This window comes from Bos indicus, chromosome 4 (genome assembly GCF_029378745.1).
Source record: "Bos indicus isolate NIAB-ARS_2022 breed Sahiwal x Tharparkar chromosome 4, NIAB-ARS_B.indTharparkar_mat_pri_1.0, whole genome shotgun sequence".
In the NCBI taxonomy this organism is placed as follows: Eukaryota; Metazoa; Chordata; class Mammalia; order Artiodactyla; family Bovidae; genus Bos; species Bos indicus.
This window is the reverse complement of record NC_091763.1, coordinates 44363993-44389035: the sequence shown is the minus strand read 5'-3', so window position 1 is coordinate 44389035 and position 25043 is coordinate 44363993. Positions and strand designations below refer to the sequence as shown.

The following is a 25043-nucleotide window of genomic DNA, read 5'->3' as shown; positions in this document are numbered from 1 at the left end:
AACTAATCTGAAAGTAAAGAGCTTAGTTAGTGGCTGTGCCAGGATTCAAACCCAAGTACACTGATGCTCAATTTTGTGCTCTTAACCAATTCAGTATGCTACCTCTCAAATATCCAAAACATTTCCATGAAAGCTGTATATTAAAAGTTAATATATTTTATAAGCATTTTTTATATAAAGCCCCACAAACTTAGAAATATGTATTAAAAATTAACATTATGCATAATATAAACTAAAAGAAATATCAAAATAAATTTGTTAGCACAACACAAAACTCAGTTAGGCAGGAAACAAACAAACAAACAAAAACAGAAAGTAGGAATAAACGAATATTCAATAGACCATGAAAGTTGACAGAAAAGATAAATGATGAGTGGAAACAGTGGCCAAAATATTAAAAATAGTAAATAATTATGATGATTTAAATCTTTGATAGTTACATCTGAACATCAGTGTGTACTATTCTACAACTGCAGTTGTCCAATTTCCCTTTTGTACCTCCAAGACCACAATCAGAGAGGTGAAGCTAAATGCCATCTCAAAACAACTGCCACATAAAGCCAGGCAGTGTCTTTCAACACTTTTTAAAAAGATACATTTAAATGTTTCGGTTTAAACAGTCTCCCACAGGTTCTAAGGAAAAGGCTATGAAAAATAAAAAGGTATAATAATTAGTGTGATAACCTGCCTTGTTTAATTATGCCAACAATAATCTACATATAGGATTCCAGTTCCTCTCTACCAATCATCTGAGGATATAGTTGAGTATGGAACTGAACAAATTTATGACGAAAGAGCCATGCAAATTATCTAAGTGTAAAATAAAAGATGGCTTGTGTGCTCAGTCATGACTGACTCTTTGCAACCCCATGGACTGTAACTTGCGATGCTCCTCTGTCCATGGAATTTTCCAGGCGAAATACTGGAGTGGGTTGCCAGTTTGTATTCCAGGGGATCTTCCTGACCCAGGAATTGAATCTGCGTTTCTTTCGTCTCCTGTATTGCAAGTGGACTCTTTACTGCTCAGCCACCACGGAAGCCCCAAAAGATGGCTTGTGCCTGTGTGCTAAGTCACTTCAGTCATGTCTGACTCTCTGCAACCCCACTGATTGCAGACCACCAGGCTCTCCTGGCAAGAATACTGGAGAGGGTTGCCATGCCCTGCAGGGGCATGGGGTTCTCCAGGCAAGAATACTGAAGTGGGTTGCCATGCCCTCCTCCAGGGGATCTTCCTGATCCAGGGACGAAACTGGAGTCTCTCATGTTTCCTGCATTGGCAGCGGGGTTTTTACCACTACTGTCACTTGGGAAGCCCAAAAGGTGGCTTACACCTTTCTAAAAGATTCAATATATTATTGACTGTGCTGAAAAACTGTTGACAATTTATACTTCAAAATCATACCTTTATTCTTAATACTATGTTAAACCACAGAAAGCAACAAAAGTTGAATGAAAAATGCAAACTGTCTTATAAAAATGAAAATTCCTATGGCTAATAAAAGCGTTTGGAAAACAGTAATTCTATCTAATGGCGCCATCTTGTGGAAAATACTGAAGAAAGTTGAGTTTTGAAACTCATCCTTCAATTGCCTAAAAGCAAAATAAACAGGTATTGGGTAAAAAAAAATACTCAAATAAACCTAACACTAAGAAAAATTTAATTCCAATTATAGTACTACTTGGGGCTTCCCTTGTGGCTCAGCTGGTAAAAGAATCCGCCCGCAATGTGGGAGACCTGGGTTCAATCCCTGGGTTGGGAAGATCCCCTGGAGAAGGGAAAGGTTACCCACTCCAGTATTCTGGCCTAGAGAATTCCATGGACTGTATCGTCCATGGGGGTCACAAAGAGTCGGGCACAACTGAGCAACTTTCACTTCACTTCACTTCTTCATAGTATTACTTAATGAATAATTTTAACCCATGATCAAAAAAAAAACCTCTCTTCAGAATCAGAATTAAATATTAAATATTTGGGAAGAAGGCACTGGGAGTTTGGGGTTAGACACAAACTATTACACATAGAATGGATAAACAGTAAGATCCTACTGTACAGCACAGTGAACTATATTCAACACCCTGGGATAAACCATAATGGAAAGAATACAAAAAAGAATGCATATGTGTATATAACTGAATCACTTTGCTATATAGCAGAAATTACCACAATACTGTAAATGAACTCTACTTCACTTAAAAAAAATTTTAAACAAATACTAAATATTTAAAGATATTACTGATTCCAAATAAGGAACTAATAACAAAAGTTTTAAAACACAAATTTAAAATTAAATTGTATAATATTTAATCATCTCTATTTCAAACTTAAACTTACTAATAAACTAAAATGAATTAAAAAGGGGAAGTTATACCACAAATTTTATAGAATCTACCCTCTATGTGAGCCAACCTGAGACAAAACTACAACTATTAAAAATGAAAATTTCAATCTCACACTTTTATCTGATGCATGGATATCTATATTTCCATAAACCGTTCCCAGGCAGATCACTTTGCCTCCTGTTGTTTGGACATGTAATTTTTGACTCTGAAAGACAAATAGAAAATACACATATAGAAAAAGAGAGCATAAATTTGACTTACACTAATAAATATTCAACATTTTATACATTTCTTTTAAAATAATAATAATAAAGCAGTAACAGAGGAACTAGGAATGAAATAGAAATGTACTGCTTTGAATAATAACATCTGTGAGAAAAGAATGTCAACTGCTGTTACAGGGATTAAATAAAGCTGTTTGGACTAAAGGGAAAAAAAGATACTCAGGAGTTTCAGTAGCTTAACTGAAGAAAGGGGTGGGAATCAAAGATCACTGTGACTGGCTAACTAAACATAAATGATAAAGATGATAACAATAATCAATGTTACTGTTCATCATTATTAATGTGCATATTATTAATAACAGTAACATCTATGACTTGGCATTCTCTTTGCATCAATAACAGTGTTCGCTACTTTACACAAACTAACATTTAATTCTCACAACTCAGAGTGATGCATATTATGTGTTTCCCCATTTAACAGAGAAAGTAATTCAAGAATCAGAAAGGTTAAACAACTTTATCAGGTGATATACTGGAAAACAGTAAATTATAAACTAACAGAATTAAACTTACACCTCCTGCACTGGAAGGCGAGGTCCTTTACCACTAGCACCACCTAGGTGCTTCTAAGTTCTTGCCAATAAAATATACGTGGAAATACTATGTTTAATACCCAGGCTTGTGCTTTTAGAAGAACTGATGTGCCTTCTCTGTGCTCTGCCCCTTCCATCAGGTGAGTGTATATTACAATAAGGCTTTAATAGATGACAGAGCCAGAAGATGAAAGGAACCTACAGTAACTGAATAGAAATGAGTCACCCACGCAAATGAAAAATAAACTTGGACACAAATGAAAACTAAACTATAGTTGTGTGTGAGCTATTAGATGGTTCGATCTATTTTTCATAGTTGTGTGTGAGCTATTAGATGGTTCGATCTATTTTTCAGAGTATCTTTCTTCACCTTAATATCTGTGTAAGTCTTCAGTTCTACTACAAGTATAAAGAGAAAAAGAACACGTAAATATCAGAGAATGAAAGACAGCAAAAGCAAACCCATCAAGATCACAACCAGCAGCAACAGAAAAGTATCTAAAAAGTAGGGGAAAAAGTTCAAAACAATCATATACCTTCTGGTTGCTTACTCAGAGGGAAAAAAAAAAAAACAACAGTAAAACTTTAGATAAAACAGCCCAGGGATGAAATTCAAAAAATTCAGTAAAAAGGGCAAAATGAACCCCTCTTAAAAAGTTCATTCATATTACAGCATGGTAGACTACTTCATGCCCATAGAAACATGAGTCAGAAGTCCAACTGTATTTAATAATACAGTCTTTATTAAGCAGACAAGTAATTCATGAGCTTTAAAAAAGAACATCTCCAAAATAACTGAAGGACAGGGAGGCCTGGCGTGCTGCAGTCCATGGGGTCACAGAGTCAGACAGGGCTGAACAACAAGAGTTCTTAACCAAACTCACATGAGATTCTAGAGTCTGCAAAACTTATGAAATTGTAAGCAAAATTTCATATGCATGTATATTTTTTCCAAGTAAATAATCATCCTATTTTCAAAGAAGTCTAAAGCTCAAAACTAATATGAAAGTTAAAATGTTTAATTAAGTCAGAAGCTATTTAGTATAATATAAACTATTATTACTGCATTTAAGAAAATGCAAATGTGTGGCATTCAATGAGGTAAGAGACTATTGCTTGAAAAGTTTACTTATTTATTCCCTAACTATGCTGAAAAAATGTACTACTGCTAGACATTTTGCTTGGACAATAAAGAAAGGTGAAAACAGCATAAGCTTGGAATGCAGAAAGACCCAAGTTCAAATCTTAGCTCTATGTATTAACTGTGGGAACCTAAATGAGTTCCTCGGTCTCTGTATCTGACAGTTTCTTCCTTGGTAAAAAGGAGACAATTTATGGAATAAATGAAGGCTTAGCTAAGTTTCTGGATATATAATAAGAACTCAGTAGACAGTTTTGTTGCTTGTTGTTGTTCAGTCACTAAGTTGTATATGACTCTTTGGAGACCCCATGGACTGTAGCCCACCAGACTCCTCTGTCCTTGAGATTTCCCAGGCAAGAATATTGGAGTTGGTTGCCATTTCCTCCTCCAGGGGATATTCCCAACCCAGGGATCGGAATCTATATCTTCCATGTCTCCTGCATTAACAGGCAGATTCTTTACCACTGAGCCACCAGTAGCTATTAATATTGCTATAAACATCTTATTACATAGATCAAATATATCTCAAATCCTTAAAATGAGTGGAAGAGAAACTTACATTAAAGGCAATCACTAACTAGAAATAATATTATACCGTATTCAAAGCTTTAAACCAGGTATTTTATGAAGTGTTCCCATTTGTGAACTTAAGTCAGTTAAATTCTGAGATCTCAAGAATGATTCTCTCAACTCAATTCTCCTAACTATCACTAAAATTCAGTGGACCCAAATTTAATTTTTGAATATTTTTGAACTATTCTATTTGAGGGCTTCTCTGGTGGCTCAGTTGGTAAAGAATCTGCCTGCAATGAGGGGGACCTGGGTTGTATCCCTGGGTGGGTAAGATCCCCTGGAGAAGGCAATGGCAACCAAACCCATATTCTGGCCTGGAGAATTCCATGAACAGAGGAGCCTGGTGGGCTGCAGTCCATGGGGTCACAAAGAGTACGACACAACTGAGCAACTAACACATTCTATTTGTAGGACTGATGTATCATGACTTTTATTCTTTTTAAGAGGTATCCTAAAAAAATAAGTAGAAGATATACAAATTTTTTAAATCGGATAAGCATTATTCTATCTTAAAATTACTGTAATGGTCCACTGGGCTCCTTTGTAAATCTAAAATACATTATGGGATCTTAGTAATCTTATTTTTCATATGTCTCAAAACATTTTGCTACTTCATTATCTGAGTAGTTATTTCAATATAATTTTTCAATTATTCCTAACTCTGACAGAAAATGACTAAAAGAATAAGACAACAGAAGAATGATACACTTGCTTTGGATGGTGTTTGGTGGTGGTGGTTTAGTTGCTGAGTTATGTGCGACTATTGCAACCCCATGTACTGTAGCCCGCCCATCTGTCCATGTGATTTCCCAGGAAAGAATACTGGAATGGGGTGCCATTGTCTTCTCCAGGGGATCTTCCCAACCTAAGAATCGAACCTGGGTCTCCTGCATTGCAGGCGGATTCTTTACAGACTGAGCTACGAGGGAAGTTTTGAATGGTGTTTTTTAACGAAAGGTGATTTTGCCCCCCAGAGGAGGACAATGTGTGGAGATATTTTTCATTGTCCTAAATGAGGACTGTTTCTTAGCACTTTATTTATAGAAGCTAGGAATACTGCTACACACCGTAGAGTGCATAGGTCAGCCCCTGACAACAAAAATTTATCATAGCCCAAAATGTCAATAGTGCCAAAGCTGAGAAATCATTTTTCATGTTATGCACATAAAGATAGAAAAAAGAAAAACTGACAAAATAGATATTTCAGAATTTTCAGATGAGTCAAAAGATGATTGCAAAGACAAAGACAGCAGTGTAGTTGTTTCTAAGTTTGATTGTGAAATTGAAAATCTAAGACTCTGAGTCTCCAGGGGACGATATTCTAGATGAGTGTTCTGAAATTCAAGCATTGATGAATGAACAATACGTTTATAAGAACAAAAAGGAGCCACGGTATTTTCATTCAGTTAGTCATTCAACATGAAAACCGCATTGTGCAATCTTTTACAACAAGAACCAGAACCATCTCATTTTTCCAAAAGTGTATGTAATCTTTTTTGATATTTGTGCAACTAAATGTATTGAAAAGGATCACATGTGAACAGATGACAAAGGCAGGTATGTAAACAAAGGTGGTTGGAACAAAACAAATACTGTAAAAAAAATTTAATGCATCCAATTAATCATTCTAATTAGTGTTTATAAAACTAAAAGTGAAAATGTTTTGCAATTATGAAGCAGAGATGACTGACTTCTCTTCAGCAATACTAACAAAGTTCACAAAAGTATTGAGTTTTGAATATGCAAATATAAGAAGTACCAGTAAGAATAAGCTAAATTTATCAATATGCGTTTGAAATCGTTTAGAGCTGAGACAAATTTGATTTTAAGAAAATTAAATATAAAAGTGTTACAGCACAAAATAAAGCTTTTGTTGTTTAGTGAAATACCTACTTAATCCTTAAGTAATGGGCTACCTGGTACATTATAATTTTGATTAACTTAATATTTTAAGCATATTTATAATGTTTAAAGACTTCTCCTTACTCCTTAATAAATGTAAGAAAATCATTCTTTAATTTCTTAAACTTGGCAAGATCTAAAAATACTAAGAATGTATTATGAGTTTTGCTGTACACTTTGAAATGAAATCTAAACGTAATATTATGAAAACCTCCAAAGTTGCTACAACCTCTACAGTGTCATAACAAAACTGATTTTAAAACAAAGAGTTTTACAAGGAATTTCTGAGTGATGAATAAATGATACTCAATATTTTCAGTAAATGATGTTCAGAATAACAGCCTTCATTAGATACCATGGTTCACAGTTTAAAGTGTTTTAAAAAATAATATTAAAACAAAATCAGAAAAATAAATATACCTTAACAGACTGTAAGATGCTAGTCCCCTGCTCAGTTTCAATTTTGCAATTATCACACTCAATATTTTGGACCTTTACACAGCCAGACCCTGATGACTGGATATTCAAATCTACAAATGAAAAAAAGAAAAACCAAGTTACTATGGCTAATGGCTCCAAAGCATTTAAGTATCCCATAGAAATTCAGTTCCTCAGTCATGTTCATGACTTTACAGAATTCTGGAAAGAACATAGTTGTTAGTAATCTCCCTCTAAAGCTAAGGGACCTCCACCACAGCAGGACCAGATGTAAAGCCTTTTTCTACCAGTTTTTAAAAAGCAGTTATTTCTGTTGGCCTCTATCATCTAAAGAAAGGAAGTAACATAGGAGGTAAACAAAGGAGGTCAAAGATTCCAGATTCTTATAGGCACACCTGGGAAAGATTATAGAAGCCTCTTTCCCACTGAGAAAATACACACACAAATCTGAGTAAGAATACAGCAATTTAACATCATTATGGTGAACTGGATAAGTCAGTTAGATTATTCTCTTTTAAAGCGCAAAGATTTGTTTTCAAACCTCCCTCGAATTTAAAGCATACCGTAGGAGAAATTTATCAGTGTACATGATTATGACTAAGGTTTTCAAATCCTACCTCTAACCCTTCATATTATCATGCAGCTATATCACAAGGTAATCTGAAGTAATAAAGAGTAGAACAACTCTGAAAAATTTAGTACTGAATAATATTAAAACCTCAAAATTGTGGATAACAGTAATATACCTGAAAAAAGTTTAGAAAATTGTAGTGGGGGGAGGAGCCAAGATGGCGGAGGAGTAGGACGGGGAGAACACTTTCTCCCCCACAAATTCATCAAAAGAACATTTAAACGCTGAGTAAATTCCACAAAACAACTTCTGAATGCCGGCAGAGGACATCAGGCACCCAGAAAAGCAACCCAACTCTTCGAAAGGAGAGAGAAGAAATACAGCTCCACCCACCAGAGCACCGACACAAGCTTCCCTAACCAGGAAACCTTGACAAGCCACCTGTACAAACCCACACACAGTGAGGAAATGCCACAATAAATAGAAAATTGTAGCGTACATACTGGGTCGTTTCTGACTCTTTGCAATCCCACGTAGTGCAGGCCACCAGGTTCTCTGTCTATGGAAGTCTCCAGACGGGAATATTGGAGTGGGCCGCCATTTCCAACTCCTGGGGATCTTCTCCACCCAGGGATTAAACCCAAGTCTCTTACATCTCCTGCACTGGCAGGGAGATTCTTTACCACTGCACTACCTGGGAAGCCCAACTTTAACCTTAAACTCAACTTAATATGTAAACTTAGATGTCTCTGTATAAAAATTTAAAACACCAGTACTTAATACCTAATTCAAATATTGATGATTTCCCTTAAACCAGACCAGCGAAGTAATGTTGCTCCAAACACAAAGTACTGGGGCCTAACACTACAATGCTAGTAGTTATGGTATAAAGATCAGTTTCTACAGTTGTGTATATGGCAGTCTCTATAAAGGCAATATTTTGATTTGGATTAATATAAAAAACATAAAAGGCAATTTTACCCCATATTTACATGGATGCAAATGTAACTGGCACATTTTTAGCCATTAAGTAGTGTTATAACATAAGGCTTGATCTCAGGCAGTTTAGATAGGCATGGAGAGAAGAAAACAGATTCTAAATATACTCTACCCTCAACAGGTGGGTAGAGGAGTTAAGGATAGATATTGAGTAGTGGTGGAAGTGAGAAATAGATTTAAGGGACTAGATCTGACAGAGTGCCTGATGAACTATGGACGGAGGTTCGTGACATTGTACAGCAGACAGGGATCAAGACCATCCCCATGGAAAAGAAATGCAAAAAAGCAAAATGGCTGTCTGAGGAGGCCTTACAAATAGCTGTGAAAAGAAGAGAAGCGAAAAGCAAAGGAGAAAAGGAAAGATATTCCCATCTGAATGCAGACTTCCAAAGAATAGCAAGGAGAGATAAGAAAGCCTTCCTCAGCGATCAATGCAAAGACAGGAGAAAACAACAGAATGGGAAAGACTAGAGATCTCTTCAAGAAAATCAGAGATACCAAGGGAACATTTCATGCAAAGATGGGCTCGATAAAAGACAGAAATGGTATGGACCTAACAGAAGTAGAAGATATTAAGAAGAGGTGGCAAGAATACACAGAAGAACTGTACAAAAAACAGCTTCAAGACCCAGATAATCACAATGGTGTGATCACTCACCTAGAGCCAGACATCCTGGAATGTGAAGTCAAGTGGGCCTTAGAAAGCATCACTACAAACAAAGCTAGTGGAAGGGATGGAATTCCAGTTGAGCTATTCCAAATCCTGAAAGATGATGCTGTAAAAGTGTTGCACTCAATATGCCAGCAAATTTGGAAAACTCAGCAGTGGCCACAGGACTGGAAAAGGTCAGTTTTCATTCCAACCCCAAAGAAGGGCAATGCCAAAGAATGCTCAAACTACTGCACAATTGCACTCATCTCACATGCTAGTAAAGTAATGCTCAAAATTCCCCAAGCCAGGCTTCAGCAATACGTGAACCGTGAACTTCCAGATGCTCAAGCTGGTTTTAGAAAAGGCAGAAGAACCAGATATCAAATTGCCAACATCCACTGGATCATCGAAAAAACAAGAGAGTTCCAGAAAAACATCTATTTCTGCTTTATTGACTATGCCAAAGCCTTTGACTGTGTGGATCACAATAAACTGTGGAAAATTCTGAAAGAGATAGGAATACCAGACCACCTGACCTACCTCTTGAGAAACCTATATGCAGGTCAGGAAGCAACAGTTAGAACTGGACATGGAACAACAGACTGGTTCCAAATAGGAAAAGGAGTACGTCAAGGCTGTATATTGTCACCCTGCTTATTTAACTTATATGCAGAGTACGTCATGAGAAACGCTGGGCTGGAAGAAGCACAAGCTGGAATCAAGATTGCCAGGAGAAATATCAATAACCTCGGATATGCAGATGACACCACCCTTAGGGCAGAAAGTGAAGAAGAACTAAAGAGCCTCTTGATGAAAGTGAAAGAGGAGAGTGAAAAAGTTGGGTAAAGCTCAACATTCAGAAAACTAAGATCATGGCATCTGGTCCCATCACTTCACGGCAAATAGATGGGGAAACAATGGAAACAGTGGCTGACTATTTTTGGGGGGCTCCAAAATCACTGCAGATGGTGATTGCAGCCATAAAATTAAAAGACGCTTACTCCTTGGAAGAAAGTTATGACCAACCTAGATAGCATATTCAAAAGCAGAGACATTACTTTGCCAACAAAGGTCCGTCTAGTCAAGGCTGTGGTTTTTCCAGTAGTCATGTATGGATGTGAGAGTTGGACTGTGAAGAAAGCTGAGCACCGAAGAATTGAACTTTTGAACTGTGGTGTTGGAGAAGACTCTTGAGAGTCCCTTGGACTGCAAGGAGGTCTAACTAGTCCATCCTAAAGGAGATCAGTCCTGGGTGTTCATTGGAAGGACTGATGCTAAAGCCGAAACTCCAATACTTTGGACACCTCATGTGAAGAGTTGACTCACTGGAAAAGACTCTGATGCTAGGAGGGATTGGAGGCAGGAGGAGAAGGGGATGACAGAGGATGAGATGGCTGGATGGCATCACCGACTCGATGGATATGAGTTTGAGTAAACTCCGGGAGTTGGTGATGGACAGGGAGGCCTCGCATGCTGCTATTCATGCGGTCGCAAAGAGTCAGACACGACTGAGCGACTGAACTGACTGAATTGAATGCTATTCTCACTCTTTCACTGAAACAGTTATAGACAAACTGGAGGAACACTAGTTGAGTATGAAGAAAACTGAACTATGTTGATTTGAGGGGCCTGTGGAATACACACATGGAAACAGTAAAACTGGAAATGGGATTCTGGCTCTAAAAAGAGGAATCAACAAATAATGAAGTTTGGGTAGTTCATTTTTATCTGAGCTGCCATAAAATTTTGCTTTTCTCTATTTCAATATTCAGTTTATTTTGTACTATCTAATGTGTTAGCAAATCTTCCTCCCCACCGTAGACTTTTATATTTTGAGATCAGGGTCTCTTACTCATCTAGGTTAGTTAAAAAAAAAAAAAAAGTTGAGAAGCAATAAAGCATAGTTTTTCAGCAGACTTCAGTCAGTTCAAATCTCAGCTCCACCACCTTATATCTGAGAGACAACAGGCATATTTTTTGATCTATCCCACTAGAAATTAAGTTTCATGAGGGCATGGATCTCCTCTACTTGTTCACCCATAATAAATACTCAGTATATAAAACTTGTGCTGTGCTGTGTTGCTTCAGTCATGTCCAATTCTTTGCCACACTGTGGATGGTAGCCCACCAGGCTCTTCTGTCCATGGGATTCTCCAGCCAAGAGTACTGGAGTGGGTCGCCATGCCCTCCTCCAGGGGATCTTCCCCACCCAGGGGACTGAATCACTGTCTGTAGTTTCCTGCATTGACAGGTGGGTTCTTTACCACTAGGGGGGTCATCAAACTTGTATTTCCATTCTCTTCTCGAAAACAGTGACAAAAACAGTGTCTATAATATAGTGCAACTGTAATTAGAAAAGATTATCTTAGTGTTATCTGCTATTATGATCATTAAAAGTATCTTGCTTCAGTCCTAGGAAGGCAGAGAACCTGGGAAGACTTTCCTAGAGAAGTGTCGCGGAAACTGTGGCTTCCATGTGAGATATAGCATGGAACTCAAAACACCTAGAAAACATATCTGGCAGCCATTATCAATTGACCTTTCTGGGGCAATCTAACTATGTGTTTTTCTTCAAAGCCTGCAAGTCACAGAAAATTTAGTTAGGCCAAAACGAATGCTGATGTTTTCAGTAAGAAGCTGGGTGCCTATTAGAAACCAAACACTTGGTCCAGATTAGATGGAACATACTATAGGCAAGGCTGTTTGGGGAACAGACCCCAGGCCATGAGCAAGTGGAAATGCGGACGGCCTGCCATGCCACTGAATGCATTACTAAGATACCTTAACCCTGAAAAATAAAACACTTTGTTATGGACAAGGTGCAGTAACACAAATAGGAAGAAAGTGTCAAAGGAGGATAGGACAAAAAAATGTTATGTGGCTTAGGTTATTCCAAATCACGTTTCTACTAGATTTATAAAATTGCTATAACTGAAAACGTAATTCCTAACTGCTACTCAGAAACCCAAAGTAGAACAGAAAAAAAAAAAAAAAAAAAGACATAGCTTCTGAAGGGGTCAAGAGTAAATTACGCTGAAAGGTCTCATCCAAAGGGACAAATTAAAAATGCACGTCGGCTTAATTTCAGAAGTTCACACGGTGTGCCCGGGACCCAAACCCGTTTTACAGTCACTTGCCAAACTTCAGGGGCGCGTTCACTTCCACGGACGCCTGGTGGTCGATGACATCAGCCACGATGGTCACCTCCTTCTGCGCCTCGTCGTAGTTCACCTGCAGGCCGGCCAGGGCCCGCGCCCCGCCCTCCACTCCGCTCACTGTGACCAGCACGCGGTCGCCGTCTGGGTAGGTGAGGGGGTCCAGGGGCCTCACGGTCAGGTGGCATGGGAGCCGCGCCCGCAGCCGGCCGAAAGGGCTCACCAGCAGCGCCCACTCCTTCAGAGTCCCGCGCACAGGGTCAGACCTAGAGACCTCGGGCTGGGACCCACCTGAGCCGTACAGCCGGGACTGACATGTCCCACAGGCCCAGCGCCCGGTGGCCTCACCGGCCCACACTCTGAGCAGACAGAGCCGGAGGCAGCCCAGCCCCCATCCCGAGAAGGGGAACATGGCGTGCCCCTCTTTCTCCCCAAGATTACTTCAGCCTCAGGTTAGTCTCCCCACGTCCAGTCGGCTTGCCGCTGTGCTGACCAAGCCAAAAGGGAGACACTTGATAAGAGGGTTGGCTGAAGCAACAGCAAGACCGCTCACTTCGTTTAGGAGTGTAAACGTCAGCTACACGGGTCTGGGCGGCAAATTGGAATTTTAAAGTTCTAAGTATCCATCCAGTTCTAAGTATCCATCCTGACCGGAGCCCCTCGCCTACTCCCGCCCCTTTCGCAAAGGCCGGTGGGATAGGTAGTTCCAATGGTGGCCAGATGTTGAAGGGCTCGGGCAACTAAGAAACTACATTTCCCAGAAGGCAATGTGCAGGATGCTAAGGTTAGTTAGGGCAGGTGTTGGACGGAACTCGGAAGGCCTGCGCTTTTCCCTCAAGCCCATTAGCCATTGGAGGGACGGGGGGCGGAAAAAAAAAAAAAAAATCTACACAGGAACCCACTGGCCAATGGAAAGCGAGGAAAGCAAAAGAGGGGCCAGACTGCTTGGTTTCCTTGGATACCGAGGACGCGACTTCTCCGAAGAGGGTGGAGCTTTGGAGTGAGACGGAGGAAGATACACTGAGAAAAATTAGGAGCCTAAATAAGAATCAGGACGAAGAGAAGAGCTAAGAAACTGCGCTTTTAAAGGTGAGAACGTGATTTAAAATAGGAGTACCCTCAGTGAGTGGTTAGCTCCAAGCGGCATTAAATTAGTGCGGGTTACCCTGGGATGGAGAATACCTCTGCAAGAGGTTAATGACTCATTAGTGATCTCAAAGGAAACTCCCTCTTCGAGAGCAAATGTAGTAATAACATTAGCGTCCTGTCTCCTTTCAGACTCTAAATGACCTCAGGCCAGTCATTGAATGTATCTGAGTTTTAACTGCTTGCTCTTAAAATTAGGTCAATAATACCTTCTTTGTCGTGCCTCAAAGGTTTTTTTATTTTAGGGATTAAATGAGATAATGGATGTGAACACCGGTGCTCAGGCTGTCAAGCTGCAGTTTATACTATTTTTATTTTATATCTAAAAATCCTAATGAACTGAGCTGAAGTCCTCAGGGGCCCAAGTCACAGAGTTCTTTGCAAGCCATTACCTGTTTAAAAATTCAGTGTTTTTCTTAAGTTATCCTTTCCTCCTTTCTGCCCTAGTCCATCTCCCTCCTTATAAAGGCTCACTCATGATAGGTGCAAGCTTTTAGGTTCATCAAGTTCCCACTGCATATTAGTTGTGCCCTTGGCTTTGTGTTTCATTTCGTCAAAATTATTCAAACTGATCTTCAAACCGTCTTTTTAATAAAATCCCACAGGAATAATTTTGGGAAAGACATTGGTTTAAGCATCTTGAGAATGCATTCAACTTAGTTGTTCAGTTCAGTTGCTCAGTCGTTTCTGATTCCTTGCGACCCCATGGACTGCAGCACACACCACGCCTCCCTGTCCATCACCAACTCCCGGAATTTACTCAAACTCAAGTCCATTGAGTCGGTGATGCCATCCAACCATCTCATCCTCTGTCATCCCCTTCTCCTCTTGCCTTCTATCTTTTCCAGCGTCAGGGTCTTTTCAAATGAGTCAGTTCTTTGCATTAGGTGGCCAAAATATTGTAGCTTCAGCTTCAACATCACTCCTTCCAATGAATACCCAGGACTGATCTCCTTTAGGATGGACTGGTTGGACCTCCTTGCAGTCCAAGGGACTCTCAAGAGTCTTCTCCAACACCACAGTCCAAAAGCATCAATTCTTCGGCGCTTGGCTTTCTTCACAGTCCAACTCTCACATCCATATTTACTATTTTCAAATAAATAAAATAAAACTGACCAAAACCGTTACTTTTTGGATCATCTGAGCTTTAATATGGAGATTATGTACATTAAGGTTAACATAAGATATTAAAAAGTTAGTGATACTTTTATAAGTCTGATGTCATGTAGCAAGTCTGTCCACATATCAATAATAACCAGTAAAAGTACACCTTCCACCTTTATGAGATTATAGTTTTCAGAGCATGTTCACATGTATCATGTCATGGTATCCTCACAAAACACTCTGTGTTTAGCAGGGCAAGTATTATTATGCTTACATTATTGATGAAGAAACAAGTTTTGAAAGATTAAGAAACAATTAGAAGGTCTGACCCTCTCACCACTCTACTAAAAGGTCCTTCTATCTTCCTGACACCTTTGGAGAACAAAAATTATTTATGAAATGAATAGAAAGTCGTATATAACTTCCCTCCATATTTAGAGTTTACTTGTAAAATATTTTTGCACAGTCAGTTTTTTAAAAGCCATTCCTGCAGTCATGAACATGCAGTGCTGGTAGGAGTATGTTCTTAAAACCTTCAGAGTTCAGTTTAGCAACATGCATAAAGCACCTTCAGAATGTGTGTATCCACAACCTAGAAATTGTACTTTTTGGAACTTAATGTAAACATAAAATTAGGGATATTCACAAAAACTTACATTCAAGGAATTTTTTTACAGGATTACTTATGATAATAAAGAACTGAAGCAACCTAAATGTCCAAAAATAGGAGGGTGTTACATAATTTGTGAACATCTGAAATATTATGCAATAACTTAAAAATTATATTTTGAAGACTGTTCAATTATATGTGAAATCTTCTACAACATAAAGAAAAACCTATAATTCTCCTTCTTTGTATGGAAGAACTACACCCACAACTACCACACTCACATAAAACTTCCCTTTGACACTTCCAGTCATCCAATGTTTAGAGGTTTTCCCCTCAACAAAAAGCAATTTCTGTGACACCAGCTGGATGTCCTACAGTTCAACTCAATTCTGACACTAAGGTTAGATCCCATAGGTTAGGGGTTCAATTGCACAAAACTGCTCCCACCCACCTCAGATGCCGATCACAAGTAGGAGGTCCTCAGGTTACCCATAACTTCTATCCCATTTGGCTAGAAATTGGAGATTCCCACAAGCCCCTCCTTAGATTCAATTAATTTGCTAGCGTGGCTCACAGAAATTGGGAAAATACTTGAATTTACCATTTTACTAAAGGATTAGTAAAGGATACAGATGAATAGTCAGATGAAGAAACAGAGGATGAGGCCTGGGAGGGTCTGGACTGCAGGAGCCTCTATCACCCTGGAGTCAGGATGTGTTCCTCTCCTGGTGCGGATGTGTTTACCAATCTGGAAGCTCTCCAAACTGCATACAGTCTGATTTTTATGGAAGCTGCATTACGTAGGCTTATCAACTCCATTTTCAGTCCTTCCTTCTCAAGAAACTTGGGGGCAGAGCTGTAGATTCCAAGCTTCAAATCATGTCTTGTTTTTTCTGGTGACCAGACCTCATCCAGGAGTCTACCCAAAGGCACTTTCTTTAAAATAAAAGACACTCCTATGATTTGGGAGAATGGCATTGAAATATGTATAATATCATATATGAAACGAGTCGCCAGTCCAGGTTCGATGCACGATACTGGATGCTTGGGGCTGGTGCACTGGGACGACCCAGAGGGATGGTATGGGGAGGGAGGAGGGAGGAGGGTTCAGGATGGGGAACACATGTATACCTGTGGCGGATTCATTTCAATATATGGCAAAACCAATACAATATTGTAAAGTTAAAAAATAAAATTAAAAAAAAAAGAAAAGAATGGGGAAAAAAATGACAAAATAAATAAATAAACAAAAGACACTCCTATCACCCAGGAAATTACAAGAGTTCAGGAGCCCTTTGTTGGGAGCCAAGGGCTGAGACCAATGGATATATATTGTTCTGTTATCTCACAATAATGTTAAGTGACATGAGTAAAATATCAAATTGTATGTACAGTGTATGATCTCAGCTCTATAATAAAAATAACAGGAATTTTAACATAAAACTATATTTTAAAATATTTAAAACTATATTTTAACATAAAATATCAAATTGTATGTACAGTGTATGATCTCAGCTCTATAATAAAAATAACAGGAATTTTAACATAAAACTATATATTTAAAATATATGTTAAACAATTATAGAGAAACACAGCTTGATAACAATGGTAAGTAAGACAAATTACTTTATCTTTTTTTGTGTGTGTCTTCAATAATGAATATATATTATATTTATAATAAAAAAAATTTAGATGCATTTCTTAGCATGTATTGTTTCCTAAGACTGACTCAAATAATAGGTAGAGGATTTCTTACCATCTAAATGCCCATGAATATTTTACTTAATAATTAATATTCAATAAGTGTACAATTTAATATAGCATGATGAAATTTTGTCTGAGATATTTTATATTTAACTATTCTGATAGTTAAAGCCATGGTTTAAGCAGCTGTTTCATAAGCTAGCCTAGTGATTAATTTTTGACACCTCGTCCTGTGATGAAGACTTAACATACTCCAGACAGCCTAATGGAACAAATTCATTCCATACTGGACAATACATTCTGGAAAGTGAATGACAGTCTCTCATTGAGTGGGCGAGTCTTTTCAAGTGTGGGGGCAGGGAGGGTGGGGCCCCTGCAGCTGGGAGTCCTGGTCCGCCTAGGGCTCTTTAAACTTTCCATTTGGCTGAAGTACACCAGGTCCTGATCACGCTCAGGAGATCCCTTCCCTGTGTCTTCCATCCCCTTCACAGGGGCCAGCTGCTGTGATTTACAGAGTCCTTCCCGGAGTTAACCCATCATCAGCCCCCAAGGCTCTCAGGCTGCAAAGTTGTGAAGATTCAAGGCTTTTTGTGGATGATAGGAAATGGTCCTCACATTAAGTTCTGTGGACTGAATCTATTCAGAAAGGGATCTCTCTCAAGTTTTAAAAAAGGGAAATTTACTTGCCTCATACTACAGAAATAAGAAACTTAAAAGATTTGTGCTTGAAGATCCAATAACTCACAATTGTAAGGTCACATACAAGGATAAGTATTATTATAAGTAATTTCATTACAGCATTTTAAAAATGCCAGTTAGGTTTTATTAGTTGCAGAGCTCTACAACTCTTACACCCTATGAATGACAGATGATACTTGCATGAAATCAGCACCTGTCTTCCATCTTATAAGATACTCTGAGTGATATCAGTCACAAAAATCATGTGTGGACAGCCACAGCAGGCTGTCACAAAAGCAAAAAGAAAACCTACAGGCTAGGAGAAAATATTTGTAAACAATGTGACCAATAAGGGCTTAGTTTCCAAAATATTTGCAAACAATGCAACAAACAAGGGGCTTAGTTTCCAAAATATACAAGCAGCTCGTACAACTCAACAACAAAAAATAAACAATGCAATCCAAAACTGGGCAGAAGACCTAAATAGAAATTTCTCCAAAGAAGAAATACAGATAGATGGCCAATAGGCACATGAGAAGATGCTCATCACTAATAATTAGAGAAATGCAAATCAAAACTACAATGAGGTACCACCTCATACGAGTCAGAATGGTCATTATTAAGAAATCTACAAATAACAAATGCTCGAGAGGATGTGGAGAAAAAGGAACCCTCCTATACTGATAGTGGGATTGTACATTGGTGTGGCCCCTGTGGAAAACATTATGGAAGTTCCTCAGAAAAGAATTATCCATATGATCCAGCAATCCCACTCCTGGACATATATTCAGACGAAACTATAATTCAAAAAGATACATTCACCCCTATGTTCATAGCAGCACTATTCATGATAGCCAGGACATGGAAACAACCCTAAATGTCTATCAACAGATTTAATGGATAAAGAAGATGTGGCACATATAAACAGAGGAACACTACTCAGCCGTAAAAAAAGAATGAAAAAATGGCATTTGCAGCAACATTAATGCAGCTAGAAATTATCATACTAAGTGAAGTAAGTCAAATACAGAAATACAAATACGATTTCCCTTATATGTGGAATCTAAAATATGACACAAATGAAACTATGAAACAGAAACAGAATCACAGACATAGAGAACAGACTGGTAGTTGCCAAGGAGGAGGGATGGAGTGGGAGCTTGGGGTTAGCAGATGTAAGCTTTTATATAAGAATGGATAAATAACAAGATCCTACTGTAAAACACAGAGAACTGTATTCAGTATCCTATGATAAATCATAATGGAAAAGAATATATATATCAATAATGTATATATATAGATGTATAACTGAACCACTTTGCTGTACAGCAGTAATTTACACATTATCAGCTATAAGCATTAGTCGCTCAGTCATGTCTGACTCTTTGCAACCCTGTGAACGGTAGCTCTCCAGGCTCCTCTGTCTATGGAAATCTCCAGGCAAGAATGCTGGAGTAGCCATTCCCTTCTCCAGGGGATCTTCCCGACCCAGGGATCAAACCCAAGTCTCCTGCATTGCAGGCAGATTCTTTACCATCTGCTGCTGCTGCTGCTGCTGCTAAGTTGCTTCAGTCTTGTCCAATTCTGTGCGACCCCATAGATGGCAGGCCACCAGGCTCCTCTGTCCCTGGGATTCTTCAGGCAAGAATACTGGAGTGGGTTGCCATTTCCTTCTCCTATGCATGCATGCATGCATGCTAAGTCACTTCAGTCATGTCCGACTCTGTGCAACCCTATGGACAGCAGCCCACCAGGCTCCCCTGTCCACGGGATTCTCCAGTCAAGAATACTGGAATGGGTTGCCATTTCCTTCTCCCTTTACCATCTGATACTTCAACAAAAAATTCAATAAATGAACAGCAGAGGGCATTGGAGACTTTTCAGAAAAAAAAAAAAAAAAATGTAACCTACAGAAAGGATTCTGGAATTCACTTTAAGTGAGGGGTGCCCTAGGAATTTGCTAACTTAATTATAAACTTTTGAAATAAATATATCTTACAACTTCTGTTCTTCTTACAAAATCTTAATAAACTCAATAATAGAGTTTATTATTATCTAGAGTAATAACTATAATACTAAGAAGTAGTTAATGAATATGTAGGTAATCCCATTTGAAATCCCATGTTATTTGTTTTCATGCAGATGATGTACCAGAAAAAGCTTCTTAGTTAATGTAGTCAAATTTCTCTCACATTAAACACTTTGAGAAATCATCTAGTTTACAAATATCTGAAGAAGATTCTCAGGGTATACATTAAAGCAATATGTGTGTGTGTGTGTGTGTGTGTGTGTGTGTCTAAGATAATATTTACTGCAAACAGAAAGTTAACTTAGAAAAACTTTAAAAGCTCACTTTAGGCTAGAGTTCTTGTATGTGCTAACTCTTCACTGCACTTCTACAAAGCAGCAATACTGTTGCAACCATTCACATTGCAGTACCATTAACATACTTTTGAGTAGAAATTTCATTTACATTTTACATATTTTGAGGCAATACTGTTAGTTGTGTACAGGGTCAGGATTAATACTACTTCTCGATAAAACTGTTGTCATTAAATAATATCCCTCATTATCTCTAGTGCTGCTTTCTATCTCGATACATATTTTAATCTAATAATAATATTTTCATCCTTTTATTTCAAACCTGTGACATTATATTTGGGACTTGTTTCTTATAAACAGAATATAGACAGATATTTTAAATCTAATTCAAGAACCTGTATTAACATGTAAATTGAATCTACCTTCTTTTTTGTAATTACTTTTACATTTATACTTATTCATACCATCTTATTTTGTGTTTTCTATTAACCTTGCCTTTTTGTGCCTTTTTTGTTGTTCTTGCTGTTCCTGCTTTTCTTCATTCATGTCTTTAGTTTAAATGTTTTTCTTTGTTCATCCTTTGCCTCTATAGTAATTTGAAAGGCTATTTTCTTCTAATCATTATCCTTAACTTTTTCACATACTCGACTTAACAAATGTCTAATCGATCAATATCTCTATCTTCATCTCAAATAATAGAATTCTCTAACATAAGTCTGTTCCCTTCTATCTCTCATGTCATTTATTGTCTTGTGCTTTTTAGTTCCACCTTGTTTTTGAAGCCAAGCAACTAGTTATTATTATTGCTGTTTATATTTAAAGCTTACTTAAATTTAGCAAAGTTTACCAATTTATTTGCTCATCTCTTTCCTTCTAGATTTATTTTTGTTTGAGAGTCTTTGAGTAATTTCTTCAGACTATGAAGTGTTTTTATTTCAACCTCACTCTTAAGTAATAACTTAGTTGACATATACTGTCTCTCAGTGGGCTTGCCAGGTGGCTTCAGTGGTAAAGAATCTGCCTGCCAATGTAGGAGATGCAGACACAGGTTCTATCCCTGAGTCGGAAACATTCCCTGGAGTGGAGTAGGAAATGACAATCCACTCCAGTATTCTTGCCTGGAAAATTCCATGGACAGAGGAGGCTGGTGGGCTACAGTCCATGGGGTCAGAAAGAGCCAGACACGACTCAGTGACATGCACACAAGCATTGTCTCTCAGTATCTCTGAAGAAATACAGTTTTTGCTAATGAGAAGTCTTCTATTTGTCTAATTTACTTCCTTTGTGGAGAATCTATTTTTTATTTTTGGTTATTTTTAAATTTTTTCCCTTTGTTGTAATAGTTTACATTTCAGTATTCTGTGTATGTTTAGATCTTTTTGTTTGCTTTGGTTTGTTTTAAAGTCAGGTTTGCTGCTGCTGCTGCTAAGTCGCTTCAGTTGTGTCCGACTCTGTGAGACCCCATAGACAGCAGCCCACCAGGCTCCCCCGTCCCTGGGATTCTCCAGGCAAGAACACTGCGGTGGGTTGCCATTTCCTTCTCCAATGCATGAAAGTAAAAAGTGAAAGTGAAGTCGCTCAGTCGTGCCCGACTCTTAGCGACCCCATGGACTGCAGCCTACCAGGCTCCTCTGTCCATGGGATTTTCCAGGCAAGAGTACTGGAGTGGGGTGCCATCGCCTTCTCCAAAAGTCAAGTTTTTTGAGGTATAATTCACACAAAGTAAAACTCACCCATCTAAAAACAAAAAAATATACAACAAAAACCCCAAAACTTTCTCCAAATCCAAGGTTGCAAAGATTCTCCTCTACATTTTCTTTTGGAAGTTTTTTTACTTTTAGGATTTACAATTAGGCCTATGCTTCATTTCAAGTTAGTTTTTATAGATTAGTTAGAGTATGAGGTGAGGAACATTTTTTTACATGAGGATGTTAAAGATCAGTTGTTCCAGCATCATGTTGGAAAATATGGTCATCTTAACGGATTAAAAAAAAACCAAACATTTAGCAAAATTCAATACCTAGTCCTGATTAAAAACCCTCCACAAACTTGGAAGCAAAGGAATCTCCTCCACCTAATATAGGCATTCATGACAAACACACACTCAGTGCCATGCTGCTGCTGCTGCTGCTGCTAAGTCGCTTCAACCGTGTCCGACTCTGTGTGACCCCATGGACTGCAGCCCACCAGGCTCCTCCGTCCATGGGATTTTCCAGGCAAGAACACTGGAGTGGGGTGCCATTGTCTTCTCCGACTCAGTGCCATACTTCACCATAAAAGACTGGATGATTTTTCAAGATCTCAAACAAGGCACAGCTGGGCACTCTCACCACTTGATTGTTCTGGAGGCCCTAAATGTTATAATAAGGCAATAAAAGGAAATGAAAGCCATCTACATTGGACAGAAAGAAGTAAAACTGTCTATATGCAGACATGATCATCTTAGTAGAAAATTCTAAGGACTATTATACAAAGCTAACTGAATTAATTTACAGGTTTACAAGAAACAAGGTCAATAAAAAGATCAATTCTAAGGGCCAAAAATGGCATTTGGAAATTGAAATTTAAAGACAGTGCCATTTACAATAAAATACAAAATGTGAAATACTTAGGGATAAATTTAATGAAATATATACAAGACCGATCTTCTGAAAACCATGAAGCACTGCTGAGAGAAAATGAAGATCTAAGTGGAGTGAATTACCATATTCAAGGAAAATAAGACTCAAGGTGGCATATCACTCACACTAATTATTGATTCATTGTTCAGTCAAAGATTTTAGCTGGCTTCTATTTTAAATTCTATTTAAAAAATAGAAATTGACAAGTTACTTCTAACTGGAAATGGAAATGGAAATGTAAAATGCCAAGTATAGCCAAAACAATTTTGAAAAAAGAGCTAAGTTTGAGGACTTATCCTACTTAATTTTAAGACTTATTTTAAAACTGCAATAATCAACACAATGTTGTATGACTGTAAGGAGAGACATTTAAATCAATGGGACAGAATAGAGACTATAGAAATAGACCTAAAAATATCTGGTTAGTTAATTTTTGAGGAAGGTGCTACTATAATTATAATACAACAATGGGAGGAGGAGACTTTTCCCAACAAATGTGCTGAAACTTTAAATACCCATATGCCTCTCCATCCCTCCTCCAAAAGAACATTAACCTTTACATCACAGCATACACAAAAATTTGAAATAGTTAAAAATTGCAAATAGAAGAGCTAAACTATAAAAGTTCTAGAAGTAAACATAAGGAAAATCTTGTGACCTCAAGTTTGGCAAAGATTTCTTAAGATACAAAAAGCATGAGTTAAAAAAGGAAAAATTATAAATTGGATTTCCTCAAAACTCAGAAGTTTTGCTTTTCAGAATGAAGAGACTAGGAAAGATTGAGAGAAAATATTTATAAAACATTAATAAGCAACTTGTATCCAATCTCCAATTAAAAATAAAATTAAAAAAGGACTGTATCCAGAATATGCAAATAATTGTTACAATGATATGAAAAACTATTTTAAATGAGCAAACAAAAAATTGAACATACGTGTAAACTAAGAAGATATATAAATGGCAACTAAGCCCACAAAAAAATGCTCAAAATAATTAGTCATTATGGAAATGCAAATTGAACCACAAAATTATTAGATACTATTCAAACCTACCAAAATGGCTAAAACTAAAAATACTGACAATACCAGGTATTGACAAGGATGTAGAGCAGTGGGAACCCTCATACATTGCTCGTGGAGTATAAAATGGGACAGCCATCTTGGAAAACCATTTGACTGTTTCTTACAGAATCAAACATAATTTACCATTTGACCCAGAAATTCCATTCCTAGGTGTTTACCCAAAATATACATTCACATGAAGACTTGTACTTAAATATTCGTAGCAACTGTATTCATAATAGCCAGGAAAGAGAAATAAACATCTACCAAATGGAGAATGGCAAATAAATCATGGTGTATTTATACAATGGAGTATCATTAAGCAATAAAAGAAATGAAATATTGATATCCATAACAATGTATATGAGCTTCAAAAACCTTATGCTAAATGATAGAAGCCAGAAACAGAGAAGGCAATGGCAACCCACTCCAGTATTCTTGCCTGGAAAATCCCATGGACAGAGGAGCCCGGTAGGCTGCAGTCCATGGGGTCGCTAAGAGTAGGACACAACTGGGTGACTTCACTTTCACTTTTCACTTTCATGCATTGGAGAAGGAAATGGCAACCCACTCCAGTGTTCTTGCCTGGAGAATCCCAGGGACGGGGGAGCCTGGTGGGCTGCCATCTATGGGGTCGCACAGAGTTGGACATGACTGACGTGACTCAGCAGCAGCAGCAGCAGAAGCCAGAAACATGTATGATTCTACATACATGAAATTCTAGAAAAGGCAAAACTACTAGTGGTTTCCAGGTGCCTGAGATGGAGGGGACAGAAAGGGAAGGAGCACTGACTGTAAAGGGGCACACAGGAAATTTTTAGAGCAATGGGAATGTACATGGCAGTGATCACACCCTGTCCATATTTGTAAAAACTCATCAAATGTATACTTACAATGAGTTTTGTTTAACATAAATTATATACCTCAATAAAGCTGATTTTTTTAAATTTACTGAATTCATGTTTCCCCATTCCTCTCCTACTCCTGAGTATGAGACCCAAGTTCAGAGTTGTTAGGTAGCATTATAGTTCAGGGTGGCTGTCTAGTTAGTGGTGTCTGACCATTCTGATTCCTCCTGAGATGTGTATCCACCTGGGTCCCCTATGTGGGCCTCCATGCTGGCATCTTCTGAGAATCCTACATCCCCATTTGATGCTCAAATGTATGATCCACAGAACTTTCTGAAGTAACGTCTTATCATAACAGCAA

The 25043-nt window shown here is 38.1% G+C and overlaps 2 protein-coding genes across 3 annotated transcripts in view; one reads left to right on the top strand and one right to left on the bottom strand.

Annotated features, from left to right (window-relative positions):
• The window catches only part of FAM185A (family with sequence similarity 185 member A), a 108202-nt gene extending 94918 nt beyond the window's left edge, over nucleotides 1-13284 (bottom strand). The window contains exons 1-3 of one of the 2 annotated variants that reach the window (XR_011566215.1): nucleotides 12571-13284; nucleotides 7194-7303; nucleotides 2453-2545 (exon numbers count right to left, since the gene is read on the bottom strand). Coding sequence is in view for 1 of the 2 variants with exons in the window: in XM_019958622.2 (XP_019814181.1) it covers nucleotides 2453-2545; nucleotides 7194-7303; nucleotides 12571-13000 (633 nt within the window). In the remaining variant the exon portion in view is untranslated. The remainder of the gene's footprint in view (nucleotides 1-2452; nucleotides 2546-7193; nucleotides 7304-12570) is intronic. The other variant, XM_019958622.2, reaches the window with a different exon arrangement.
• A 246-nt stretch (nucleotides 13285-13530) lies between these two features.
• Nucleotides 13531-25043, top strand: part of CCDC146 (coiled-coil domain containing 146) — a 139897-nt gene continuing 128384 nt past the window's right edge. Inside the window, exon 1 of the mRNA XM_019958620.2 lies at nucleotides 13531-13677. The gene's annotated coding sequence lies outside the window, so the exon portion shown is untranslated. The remainder of the gene's footprint in view (nucleotides 13678-25043) is intronic.